This window comes from Porites lutea, chromosome 1 (genome assembly GCF_958299795.1).
Source record: "Porites lutea chromosome 1, jaPorLute2.1, whole genome shotgun sequence".
Classification (NCBI taxonomy): domain Eukaryota; kingdom Metazoa; phylum Cnidaria; class Anthozoa; order Scleractinia; family Poritidae; genus Porites; species Porites lutea.
In genome coordinates, this window is record NC_133201.1 from 56,385,258 (window position 1) to 56,399,452 (window position 14,195).

General features: G+C 38.8%; 1 protein-coding gene across 1 annotated transcript; it reads right to left on the minus strand.

The window, feature by feature from the left end:
* Positions 1–432: 432 nt before the first annotated feature.
* LOC140922649 (uncharacterized) lies at positions 433–9,837 on the minus strand. The gene is made up of 7 exons (XM_073372640.1): positions 9,750–9,837; positions 5,719–5,893; positions 4,816–5,045; positions 2,901–3,098; positions 1,931–2,340; positions 860–1,050; positions 433–546 (listed from the first exon to the last, which is right to left on the minus strand). The coding sequence occupies exons 1-6, from the start codon at positions 9,820–9,822 to the stop codon at positions 862–864; spliced, it is 1,275 nt and encodes a 424-aa protein (XP_073228741.1). The 5' UTR covers positions 9,823–9,837; the 3' UTR covers positions 433–546; positions 860–861.
* Between the last annotated feature and the right edge of the window lie 4,358 nt (positions 9,838–14,195).

The window sequence follows — 14,195 nt, forward strand, 5'->3', positions numbered from 1 at the left end:
AAATAAATTAGCCAGGAGTGTCAATCACATCAGCCGGTGGCTGCCTTTTTCTAAACCTACTCAAATATATAAAGTATGTAGGGAGTAAGCACTCTTGTGACTGGTTGATTACGGCGGAGTTGGGAAACTCGAATAAAGAATTGCAAAGTCGAGGGGGTATTAAGGAGTGATCCGGGGGAGACCCTAGAAAATGTTAAAATTACAGCCGTCGGAAATGCGTTCCCGAGCATAATAACGGGGAAATTAATTGCTGAAATTCAAGATTTTTTTGCAATTTTGTAATGTTCGCTACCTTTTTGTCGTAACTTTTCATGTGCGTTTTTTACGTCAACGGTTCAGCCGCGAAACCTCCCCCACCTCCGTCCTTTAGATGTGCAAAAGCGAACGAATTAACGATTAAACAAAATAACAACTGAGCTATTTCAGAGGAAGTTCTCTGTAGGCATTACAGTAATTTATTGCTCTCTTTGACATCTTTGCAACGTTTGACATGTAACTAAATCTATCTTTTTTCACTTAATACTGAGCTTCTTTCCATGTTTTCACCTGAAAAGAAAAAACAAAATAAGCCATAGACATTAACTACGATCTGTATAATAGACTTAGGTTCAAAAGAACAATGTCTTGGTGTTTGGCACGATAAATTACCAACTGGCGCCTCGGCTTGAAAATCGTTGAAAAGACACTGACACAAGCACAGCTTGTGGTTTTCCTGGCTAACAGCAAGGGACACGACTTTCAAACTGCAGGAAGTCGCTCGAAGAGTACTTTTAATTTCTTGGCTTTCAGAGTGGCATAGCTCGCAATATTGAGCTTTGGTGCTATATTTTTGAGTACGTAAACAATACTTAATACTCACTCTTAGGCATATTTCAATTTAGTTTTCATCGCTGCACAGGATTTTTGAACAATCTCGTCCAGCTTGGACACAAGTTGGTCAAATTGTTGTACGTGAACGACGTTGTCTGGTTGTCCCATGGCGATCTCATTCAGTTCTTTGTTATCCACGCTCGGGCCGACTCCGATTGCAACGACCTTCACCCCCCTATCCTGTTTGTGAGAAATCAAGATACTCGTTACTCTCTTTTTTACCTGGAAAGCGCATGAGTAAAAGGGTCAAGGAAGAGGAAAAGTCAGTTTTCTTCTCTCCCTTATCCCCCTCCCTTGTCAACTCCTCTCTCAGTGGTATGGCTTACTTCAGAATTGAATAAACAGTAATAAGAAGCAACTCAAATACAAGGAAAGAAATTTATTATTATTCTTTATTATTATTATTATTATTATTATTATTATTATTAGTACCATTATTATTTCCAATCGTTTAAAAACCATCGAATATTCATACATTGTGTTAATAAAATTCGAGCTGTAACAACTGCAAGCAAGCTCTTTATTTCGAATGATGCGCGAGGGAGAGATCATTTATATTGTCCCGAGGTTACGGCTTTTCAGTCGAGATTCTGGGTTGCCTGTGCTTTGAACAACCCACGCAATCGTTTTGCAAGCACTGCATGGGAAGAAAAAGCCTTAAAAGTTTAAAAAAACTCAAATCTTAGTTTTTCTCAAAGCTTTAGTTTAACAACTCACACAATCGTTTTGCCAACACTTCATGGGAAGAAAAAGCTAGAAAAAGTGAGAAAAAAAACTGAAAGCTAGGTTTTTCTTTCAAGAATCAGTTCGATTCGTTTTCTTCTAAGACAATTCACATCTCAAGGAAAAACAAACAGAATACCAAACATGTCACTGAAGAGCCGAAGGGCAGTCTGGCCGAATGGTAACATCCCAGAGCCTCTGAGTCTCTGTCGACCTGGATTTGTTTGGATTAGTTAAGTTCACTCCCACTTTAAGCAATTGTATTTATCATATTAAACTATTGCAGTTAGCGTCTATTTGAAGAAAAGTGTGTGTGAAGGTTTTAATACATGTTTACCTTGTAAGCTTTGAGAACTTTCTTGTAAGGTTTCGATCTCGAGCTAGTCTTTCCATCTGTTAGAACAAACAGTACATGAGGAACATCAGGTCTCTGACCGTGATCAACTTGAAACATCTCCTTCATGGACTTATCCATCGCTATGTCCGTCCTAGTCCCTCCCGGTTGGTACTTTAGATTCAAGATGGCTTTTTTGAGAGCGACGGCGTTCTTGGCGCGGTCTGATTTAAAGTCCCAGTCCAGATACGCTCTGTGATTGTAATGAATGACAGCAACGTGTGTCATTCGATGCGAAATGTGCATCTTGTCTACCAGCTGGATTAGGAAGGCTTTCACTTTCTCGTAATTTTTGCGCCGAACGCTGCTTGAGGAGTCGATGTCGATGCCGACATCCATCACCTTATCACAGTCTTAAAGGAAAATAGGAATAAAATGAATAAGCTACTTTAAACGCTTTTCCTTTAAGGTTCAGTTTTAAATTGCTGTTCAACCAAGCATTTCAAACCATTAGAAATGTCGGTCAGCCATTTTAAAAGCCTTGACTTGAAGATGCTAAAATAGACGTCACACATATTTATTTCTTTAAACAACTTTTAATTTTTAAAGCTTTTTTGCTTTTTTTGGGTTATCCTATCATTAAAACCTTTTCCAGGAAACTTCATTCTCAGTGATATCAAACCAGCTAAGAAATTAAATGCAACCGGTAGTAATAACAATAGTCCCCGTTTTTTCCGTTAATCCTCGTGGGTTTGCTTGGCTTCGTAGCCATTTTTTTGCGTTTTTCTTCTGATACTTCCGTTTATTTTATTCGGGGACAAATGGATCATTACACCACTTTGAAAAATTGTTTACGAGCAAAGAAACCTTAAATGTACGGTTTTTCGCAGTAGTTTAATTCTTTAAGGCCTGATTTGAGCTAAGGTTAGAGGAAAATTAAGTAAACTGTTTATCGAGGCAATGGCTGTCTTACTGTTGCATTCCTGATAACACATCGTTGAATCGTCTGGCCAGCCAAGTCGGCGACATGACTTTCCATTACCTTGTGGTCTGGGATTGGTGCAGGTCCTCTCACGTGATTTTCGCCCTATTCCACATGACTTGCTGCATTTACTCCATTGAGACCACTGGGAGTAACCACCGTCAACATCCGGGCTCTGAGGACCTGAATCTGGAAAGGAAAATTATTACTTAACTGGAGGTCTTGTTTTGGGATGTTTATGTGAAATGTTTGGACCACACATAGGGGGCGGTTTACATGAGAAAACTCGCACCGGCGTGAGTTTCATACCGGGATGACTTCTTGATTTCGTAAAGCGTTTACATGATGACTGGGTCACTTCATATCACGTTTCTCTGAAGATACTCTTCATGTTGATAAGCTAGTAATAGTTGACACTACAGCTAACCCCGCCACAAGAAAACCACAAGTAAAGGTGTGATTAGAAGTGGTAAGTTTTTGCTATTTCTTTTTCACTTTTTACGCAAGGTAACACTTAAAACAAAGACTTTATAGAAGGACATCTGTGAGCAGGGGATACGTCAGCGCAGAATTCAGTTAATCACTTAGCGAATTTCAATTCCGTAATGGTGGTCGTCCATCGTTGTGCTAGTGATAAGCTAGCCGTTGATTCACTCGTTTGTATAGTGAAACTTGCTTGTTTGTGGACGTAGACTTTGTATTCCCCCAAAGAGAGTTGTGTCTGGCAAATCGTTGCTAATCAAAGATTTGTGAATGGTAAACTCGTGTTTGGCAAACTCTGAAAGGGTATATATACGCTCCTTATAACTATATATATACGCCCCTTATAACTTCATCGGCGACGGACTTGATAAGAATGACATTAGAATCCATATTGTCCGGGGGTGCAGCCGCCGTCGTCTCGGAGTGTGCTGAGTCGTCCTCGACCAAGTTGGGGACAGGGCAATGTTTGCCGGAGGGCCAAAGTCGTATGCTGATTTTAAACTTTCCAACCGGGACATTTATTAGTCTTACTTGATTTACCCAAAAGCAACTGTAACATTCGTCACGAACAAACATCCAACGAGTAGTGAAATATGATAAACGACAATCTGACACTAGTAGAGGTTCTGTTGTGCAATTAATCCCTTTGAACACGTGCATGCGCCCAAAGGGGTTAACTTAAAGAGTGTCTTTTGGTCCATTACTTTCAAAACGCCTGCTATAAGACCAAAGCGGTCCCTTTGGGCATTTTCTGTTTTACGTCATCCTAACCAATTCATACTTGCGGGCGTCAACAATAGTAACGTCATCATTACCCAACGTTTCCATGCGGCCCCTGATCAAACAAATCGGGTCTAGACTTTTTTCCTTATACTGACTGCATATTTCAAGTGTAAGATTAGTATTTTTGTATATATACGCGCGAGCTGCTAGGATGCCTCTTCGGGATTTCGAGTGGTCATTTCGCGTTTACATGATACCCCTACCGGAGTCAGAAATTCTCGCTCTGGTACAATAACAGCGGTGAACTCACGCCGACATGACATTTTGTGGTGGTATCATGTAAACAAATACGGAGCCACGAGAGGGAACCAGATTGAACTCGCGCCGGTGTCATGTAAAACACCCCCTTACTTTAAAGTGTTTTAACGCTGGAAACGTAAATTTGGCGGGTTAGCAATTAATATGGTGACACTTATTATGCGCGAGCGGTCCGCGGCCAGATACGGCGAATGTGAAACCGCGAACCCTGGGATACACAGCCTGCGAATATAGCCGTGTCACCTCGCTCCTCGCCACTAGGGACATTAGGGAACTTAACCCTTGTTTAAGTTCCCTGTTCCGGGTGAGGAACATCCCTTGCTGTATCTCCAGGCTATGGGCTATCAAACATTTTGATCCGACACTAACTGATGGTTCTTACTTGATGTTAGCTTATAGATGTAGTTAGTAAGCTGCTGCCCGACACATTCCTGATCTTGAGCTTGTACGCAGGCGGTTGGTTTTTTAAGATTCATGATACATCTGTCTGACACGCCGGCGCGACTGTAATTGAACTCGGCGAACGGTCCGCTCCAACACTCGCCGTAAAACTGCAGACCAAAGTAATTATAACCTTTTTGCAGGGCTCTTTCGGCACAGCGACAGGCAAGGCTAAAGGGAGTAAATCAAACTTGTTTAATAATGTATTTAGAATGAAATTTCAAACGTCAACTTAGACACTTATGTCCAGAAATGCATTCAACGGCGAAAATGGCAAATCTGGCAAAAATTTGCCAGAGGGTTGGCGAAAATTCCAGGGAGATGTTAAGAGCCGCGCCTTGTATACTGGCGCATTTGACGAAAATGTCAAATTTGACAAAAATGGAAATGTGACGAAAATGGCAAATTTAGTGAACATTTGCAAGTTTAAATAAGATGACAAGAGGCTCCCCTTGTAAAGTGACAATTTTGAAGAAAATGGCGGATGTGACAAAATTAGCGAATCTGGCGAAAAAATTGCCATGAGTTTGGCCAATATTCAAATTAGATGGCAAAAGGGCTCCGGCCTTAGCGAGTGGCGATTTTGATGAAAATGGCGAATCTGTGGCTTGATAGGATGGATAGATGGACAGAATATTGAGATAGATAAATAGAAATAGAAATATACATATGTGTATATGCATGTTACTGCTGTAGTTATGACCTAAACCTGATGACGCGAAGCTTGGATCTATTCTAATCACATGGTATCTAGCTTTCCTTCATTTATAGAGTTATTGATTTCTTGTGTTATACAATGTAAAGTAACATTACTTTTGTATGTGTTTGATAAAATTTACCCTACCTGTGAATCGATTCTTTCCACTTGTGCCAGTTCAGAAGATAACCCTGCTCATGGTATTTACTGTACCTATCCGTGTCGTTCAACAGCATCTCAGGGAGTAGTCGGGAAGGTTGTCTATCTTGGTAGCAACCAATTTTTGTCCATTCTCGTTTGCATGTGGAGAAATTGTTTTGACCTGTTTTGTTATCAAAACCAAGCTCTTGTCAAAACACATAGCCTGTTTACAGACCCCATCTCCCCTCAGGAACGCAGGCACCCGAGTAGGCGCAGTCAGTCGGGTAGGGAGAAAGGGCGCGACGAAAGTTTTAAGTATGGGCGAAAGAGCCCCAGGGTACCGACTCTCACCGAACTGGTCGTCACTTGATTCCATCCACCAAACTGACATCCTCCTCTCACAAGACATTTCACTTTTCTTATATGAAATTTCTTTATGAAATGTTCATAAAAGTCAAAGTGTCTTCAATTTTTAAGGAAAAAAACAAATCAGGATAGAATGAGTAGGATTCGAACTCGGAGCATCCGATCTGGAGTGCATCACTCTAACCCCTACACCACCGACGATTTGGTGACGAATACTAGTTTGATTTAAATATATAACCCTAACCCTAACCCTACTTTGTGTACGAATCATTAATATGTCAACGTCAGTTTGGCGGATGGAATTAAGTGTAGGCCCACCGAACTATTTCCAAAACTTCAAGCGGATGCCGGCTCCTGATTGGGCACAAAAAATGCTTTGTATTCTTGTGCCCAATCAGCGAACAACTTCTCCTGAGTTCTTTTCGTGAGTTCGTACACGACGGCTATTGTCTTGCCACACTTGCCGGGTTCGTTCACCAAGCTTGTGCGAGCAAGTAAAACTTTTATTTTCTACTTTCCTAACCAGAAACGAAGGAACTACCGATGAGTCGAAAAAACGTTTGGGACGCTATCAGCAGGAGCAATTCAATTTGCCCCGAGAATACTCCGGTGATTAGACAATAGCTAAATTTGCAATATTTTTTGTCTACAGACATAACAAAACATAGGCACGTTAAACGTGCATGAGCTATTTTGAATGCTTCAGTGTAACTATAATACTTGGGTGTAACCTTACCAAGAGTGATGAATCTACCTTTTTCACCCTAAATGTAGATTTGGTTTTTGTGCGAAATTGGGTATTGCGCTACATAAATGAAAACGCGAAACGCTAAGCTGAGTCGATCCTCAACCTATATATTCACTTTCCTCTGTCTTTCCCTGTTACATCTGGTGCAAGTTAAACAAATTGTTGAAGCAAAATAAATTTCTACTCACCAAACGTTGATTAGAAGGAAAACTCTAAGGTTTCCGCGGAGTTTCTTAAGCCAAAATGTGACTCATCGAATACTGAATAATTACGAAATACCAGGATTTTTATCACTGTGGTAGATGGTTGCATCATCATAATTCACGAGGTTTTCACGTGCGATTCTACTCAGTGAAACAGTCTTTAACTCCGACAACTTATTTCTTCATGTTTTAAAAGCTATTGCTTCTTAAAAGACAAGAGCCTCTTTTAAGGCATTGGTTACAAAACGAAACAGGTCTTCATACGTTCAAGTTACTATTTATCATTGTGAAAAGCCAATCTGCATGAGATGTACAGTCACACAGCTGGCACGTAAAAGTGTTGGACTTTGCCCCCTTTCGTGGTTCGTACGTGAGGGAATTCGAGTTATCACACAGTAATCTAGTAAACAGAATTATAAAAATAACTCATGCATACAATTTGCATGTGAAGATGTTGGTCTTTGGCCCTTTTACAATTCGTACGTAAAAAAAAAAAGGCAAATTGTTTCAGTACAAAATTTTCTCAAGCGATTTTAAGAAATCACCTCGGCTTTATTACAACACCTGCAATTAAATTATGTTTCATGCAACGTCAAGGTTGACAGCCTAACATTTATTAACTACCAAGAAAATTATCAAACTGCCGAAATATATTTCTACTTGTATCATGTTACTCCACTCAATACAACAGTATCTAATTTTGTGTCAACTAGCTTCTTCCAATTTTATTCCCTAACGCTACTGTTTCTACTTAAGTTACTCATCTTTACTAAATAAAATAGGTTTCAGAAACTATAATACTTAGTATGCAGGAAGGATGTATTATGTTGTTCACTTATTATTCTTTTTTTGTTGTTTTGACAGAACGAAAAAGGTCTGTTGAACTTTGTAAGCGAGAGAATGATATTTTTAAAGCTTGTTTACACGATTAACAATACTCGGTACAGCTTTCACAAAAATAAGCTGCCTTTTTAAACTTCTAAAACCACATTTTATAGGGCGCATACTTTCGAATTAAAGTCTATAACTAAATATCAATTATTGCTTCATTGGAAGAGCTTTGAAAATATATGATCTTTTATACTCTACCCAGTTGTAGCGGGTGAAACAGAACTCATACTGACGTGCGTTGTACCGATAGCCGAATTAGGTCAGAAATGCCTTGAAGCAGCATCCATACTAAAATATGAACCCTTAAACAGCTGCATCACTGTACACAGCGTTTGAATCATGAAGATATTTAATGTAATTCTTCCAAACACCTGTAGCCGTAATAAAAGACGAAAAAATTGTGAAGAATCAAGATGGCGGTCTCAAAGTGCCCTTGTTCGACCTTTACCAATGTCATGTTTAAGTAGATGCTAAGATCTCATTGGTTCCTAGCATCAACTAATAGTACCTTCAACCTTATTGGCTCTTGCAACAAACATCCGAACATACAAAGTTACAAAGATACAAAGTTACAAAGCCACAAAGATACATACGCTCACACCACTGACATATGAGCTATTTTTTCAAAATAGCTCAAAAATTAGTCGTTAAGTCACTCTGTATTATTATAAAAGAAAAATTTAGCCATTAATTAACGGCTAAATCTTACTATTTATACTAAGAATTTAGCCATTAATTAACGGCTAAATTTTGCTTAACTATGAATGTTTCTTATAACTGTAGAGTAAATTTATTGCAAATTTTGCATTTATATATACACCCAGAATATTCTGTTTGTGACTCATCACAATGTATCGTAAATAATAAGAAGTTAAAGATGCGGCGGCGAAGAGAAACTTAGCTTGAGAAGGCAAAACAACAACTTTGCACGTGCATCACACTTTTTTGTACATTTCTTTGCCGTCAACTGCACGACTACCTGTGAAAATGCCTAATTTCATGTTTTGTGAAGGACGTAAACAAGCAATGACAAAATTCATTCTCTCGGCATGAACTTGGATATGGTTGATAGAAATTCAGCTCCAGAAGAGTTCGCTTGCATTTTACAAAGTAAGTACCTTACGAACAGAGTCTCCTTCTAATCCCGATAGAAACTGGAAAAATGTGAAGTCCCTTTTCCATGCGACTTTTTCGTGGTTGTCAGCCGTCGTGGCATCTTTTAAAATTCCCTAGTATTTACGGAAGACGTGACCGATGCAAGCGTGAATACCTGTTGTAAGCTCAAGCTTGTATTTTTGGAAAAGCAGGCAGGCATATTTTTTGGAAAAGCGGGCAGACAGTATTTTGAAATCAGTTGGGGATTTTATATCAAACTGAAAGTTTCCTGACTGCGTGCATTTCTCTGGTGCATGAGCCAGACAAGCCGTGATCAAAACAATAGCAGTCGTGTACGAACTCACGAAAAGAACTCAGGAGAAACTGTTCGCCGATTGGGCACAATAATACAAAGCATTTTTTGTGCCCAATCAGGAGCCGGCGTCCGCCTGAAGTTTTGGAAATAGTTCGGCGAGAGTCGGTACCCAGGGGCTCTTTCGCCCGTACTTGAAAACGTTCGTCGCGCCCTTTCTCCCAACCCGACTGACTGCCCCTGGGTCTCCGAGAATGCTACGATCCACGCGGTATCCACTCAGTATGGGCACCACGAATTTAGAAACCTCGGCTTCGCGAAGAATTATATGCACTCAAATATAAATATATGTCACCAATAATGACTGTAAATTTAAAAAAGTTGTGCTTTTTTCTATGATATTCGTAAAGATATTACAAACCTCTCAGAAAGAATGTGGATTTAGATACTTCTGCCATCACACAGACGGCCAATAAAAAGCGAGCAATCTCCATCCTTGAAGAGGTGAAGGTTTGATCTCTCAGCTGAATTGTTGGCAATTGCGTTGGTGTAAATAGTTTCACGCGATATTAAGTTCTTCAGTGACTGCGAAGATCAAGGTAAAGAAACTATAATCTTAGTTTAGTCTTAGTCTTAGTGAAATGAGTAATACGATAGTAGATTTTTAGAATTTAAGTAACTGAACTCAGTACAGGAACCGAATTAACTTTTGGTTCGAAATTGGCGTGCAAAATACGAATAAGGGTGAGTTTCCACTGTCGTGTTATTTTTTTACGTGCCTACGCGCGTAAAATTTACATGCGCAAAGTAGAGGCGATGCGCGGAAGGCCAAGCGTAAACGCAAAAGTCGAGGGAGGTTCAACTCACCTCCATACATTACCTCTATTGTATTTTTGGGCGCAAATTTTAAGTAATGATTACGCGACAGGATAAATCCACCTTAACTGAAAAACGTTACATAAAAGAGGAAACTAACAATAAGCAAAATAAACTTAGGCCTAACGTGCTGTTCAGATCATCAATGAAATTGACGGTCACGAATGAACTTAAAGAACATCTTCTTAAAAAGCAAACCATCACCCATTAAATTGGCCATGAGACGTTTAACGGTTCTTTTAGAATCAGACTTAGAATTTTCTCAAACTATGACGATGAACGTAATTGATTTATGATTTTCAGTGCAGAAGCGTTCATAGTTCCATTACCTGACCATAAATAAAAAGTAATTGCTAAATGCCTAAAATTTTCTCGTCAATTAATCATTTAAAACGCAAAAATTAGGTAGTTTCTATGAATGAATTAATGGTGCTATTACATACCTCTTCAGTACAATATTTAACTCATTAGAGTAAGCCTGCCTAAAATAAAATCCACTCTGGCTGTCCAACGAGTAAGAACAGAAATGAAGAGTAGTTGAAAACCAAGAAGCAGCTTAATAAATATAATTACTATTTCATTTCGAAAGGAAGTTTAGCTGTCAGTCATGTTGCGGCAGTCCATGTTTAACGATCGATATTGCCTTATTTTTTTGGCTACTATACAGTAGGCAAAATAATGACTCAAGTATATGTCCAAAAGGCAGTTCCCTTGTGACAAGTTAAACACTTCATTAATTACCGTTGTTATCAAAGAAACGTAATGGTATCCTGTACTTTTCATTTTCTGTAAATCACTGCATTACAAACTTAACCTTGCTCGAGTGTAAAATTTTGCTCGAGTCTTTAATGGACAGAGTTTGTTATTTTGTTAACTGGAGTGACGCAAATGTTATAGTAAACAGCTAAATAAACAGCATAAATTTATATATGTATCATAGATTTCTACAAAATCTAATTCTGTAAACATTTGAATCTATGTAGGCTCCAAGTTATCTAATTGAAGTTTGCTGGGTTAATAACTGTTTTTATATATATATATATATATAAACATCATTACTTCTTTGGGCAATTTGCCTTAAACTGGATGAAAAATAACAAAATTTGATGCATTAATATTTTAATAAAATCTTAACTTGGTTTGCCTATAACCACATGAATGAACTCAAGGTCATTGTTACGTAATATTTTTGATATTTTTAAATAAGCATTTTTATTTGTCCTTGATTTATCTTCACGAGTTGCTTTGATCTATTAAGAGTCCAAAAGCAAATAAAAACTCAGGAAATGACTGATAAGTTTTCGTGCCTCGAAACAAGATGTGATGAAATGACTCGCGGCGTCACAATCCTTCCCATTCTGTGCATTCTTCTGTTATTATTTGCGCGGTTCTGTATCTCGCCACTACAAAAGCAGTGTATACAATTCCAATAAATGGTCACGAAAAACATTTATCATTTCAATGAGGCTCAAATATTGAGGAGCTATTTGATATAAATTTTCACGAGAAATAAGAAAAGGAAAGATCATTGTTATTTCTCCTTTTGCAGGAAACCGTATTATCATGCATGTTTTATCGAAGAGAGGAAGACAAGAGGTACAAGGCTATAGACCTTACAGGTTTTAAAACTGTTCTTCTTTCCACTTCCTATATAGAATCCTGATCAACTGTTCTTTGGGGTGCCCATCAGGGTTAAATTTTTAAAACGAATTACAGTGAAACCTGTATTAAGCGGACACCCTTCGGGGAATGCTGTAGTGTCCGCTTAATACAGGCTGTCCGCCTAATACAGGTTTCAATAGATAACGTCATATGAGGTGTCAAATGCCATTCAAATGAACAATGGAAACGTTTAGAATACTCCCAGAGACTATGACGATATACGTTTGCATTAATTTCTTTATTTTAGTGAACCCGTACCATAAACATAGATTGCAACTCAAATCTGAAGAAATCAGATGAGTGAAACAAGCTCTATACAAACAAAACGAAATAGAAAACATAACTGTGCTGTGAAACTACTCAAATAAGTTCGGCAAGTCACTTTTTTTTAAAAAAAAAGGTAAAAAATGAAAATTTGTGGGTGGCAGTCTTTCGCATTTCCGGTGTCTGGCATGTTGGGTGGTGGAATTTAATTACAAGTGTCCGTTTAATACAGGTTGGAAACAATAGAAATGACCATTTCAGGTACTTTTTAGGTGTCCGCGTCCGCTTAATAAAGGTTTTTATTGAAAGTAAATAAGGGAAATAAATTTGGGGACTTCAGCTACTGTCCGCTAAATAGAGGGTGTGCGCTTAATACGGTGTTCGCTTAATACAGGTTTCACTGATAATGAAACTATCACACGTGTTATTTACGAGTCAGCGTACTGCTATTGTTCTCAAGGCTCTAATACAATCGTCACACTTGTACCCCAGCATGTAACAATTCTTTGAATTGGCTCCAGCTTACCTGTTTATATCCTGTTAAAGGTTCAGCTCATTGATCAGTCTTTACAAAGCTAAGATTTGTCCTTGCATGGATATATTGCTTTGATTTCTAAGACTATATTTAGGCAATGAAACTGTTTTTTTGTCGTTTGTTACAACGGATGGCAAGGATGGATATTTATTGAAACTTTAAATAAAACTGAGCCAACTTTTTCAAGTTTCAATTCTATACCTGTAGGAATCACCAAGAATAATTATTATGGTTAATGCTCCCTGATGAAATTAGTTTGATATCTTCTTCATAACTCTACAGGGGCGTTTTGTGTATGGAAATTAAAAGGCACTATATGCGATGACTACAGCACAGAATAGTCCGATTCCAGAAAAAACGGAAAGTTGCATGAAAGTGAGGCTTAATAGCCCTCGCGGCAAATTTGAAATAACTAACATGGCGGACGATCAAGTCGATCTTACTCTAACCTGAGATCAGGCGTTATTATTATTTTTTTTTTCTTGCTTCTTTGTTTCTTTGAGAGACATAAAGGGATAATAGGGAGAGGGCATGATCTCAGGCTAATCTTACTCCAGAGGACATTCCTGGTGCTAGATCTAGTGAAGAAGAGATAGGAAAATTGACCGTTGCTCACTAAAGTTTTGACTAAACTGCCGGTAATTTTGAAAAAGAAACTCAGTGTTAGAGAGAGCTCGAGGTAGATGGACATCATCCGGCTTCGCGCGATCGATCAGCTGTTTCAACTACAAGCTTATTTTTTAAAAAAAACAGCGGTTGTAGACACATGTTTTCTCAGAGTCAAGAACCTCTATGCAAACAATGAAAAATTTAAAAAATATATAACCCTGACCCAGAGAGCCGGAGCTTCACTAAAGCAAAGCAAAGTTAGCTAGACAGAATGGAGAACTGAGGGAAAATGGGGAAACCTCGAGTGATGCAGCAAACCACTTCAAGAACTTCCCCACCGCTGATTCAGCGTTTGGTGATGATTTTACCGTCCTTCCCACGTTCGTTCCAACTCATGCATTAAAACACCTAAGGAACTGTGGAAAGAACACCAGGAAATCTGCTGATGCCGTTGCCGAGTTTGCAATTAAGTTTTAGGGCTCAGAATGCTCTCATTTATTCACGACCTCCCAGTGTGCGAGTCCAAATTCCGAGGATGATGTTATTTACTTTAGAGCGCTTTGCTGGGCCTCCTAAAGGAAATCTGTGAAATACAAACAGCTGTACAAAGTCAAAAAGGTACTTCAGAGAAACGGCAAACGCAAAATTCTAGCTGCCGAGTGTGACAAGCGAGTATGCCCAGCCGGAAAAAGTGGTTGTTGCTGCCCTATGATGGCGGTAATCTGGAAACTGCATGAAATATCTAGACACAAGAAAGTTCAACCTACTGATAAACGTAACTGTACCTCCAAACCTAGAAAATAAGGGATTACCAGGAAAGAGGACTGTACCACATAAGCCAAATTAAAGACAGAGAAACTTTTTAAACCCCGCCATTCCTCAGACATCCAAGGAAGAAAGCTTCGAGGTGTCCATCCCATG

What these genes read in the sequence shown, in the direction of transcription:
- LOC140922649 (XM_073372640.1), bottom strand. Translation starts at nt 9,822, where the DNA reads ATGGAGATTGCTCGCTTTTTATTGGCCGTCTGTGTGATGGCAGAAGTA. An exon ending in ATCCACATTCTTTCTGAGAG is followed by an intron (nt 5,894 to 9,749) that starts GTTTGTAATATC and finishes ATAACAAAACAG; the next exon opens with GTCAAAACAATTTCTCCACA. An exon ending in CATCTATAAGCTAACATCAA is followed by an intron (nt 3,099 to 4,815) that starts GTAAGAACCATC and finishes TTTCCTTTCCAG; the next exon opens with ATTCAGGTCCTCAGAGCCCG.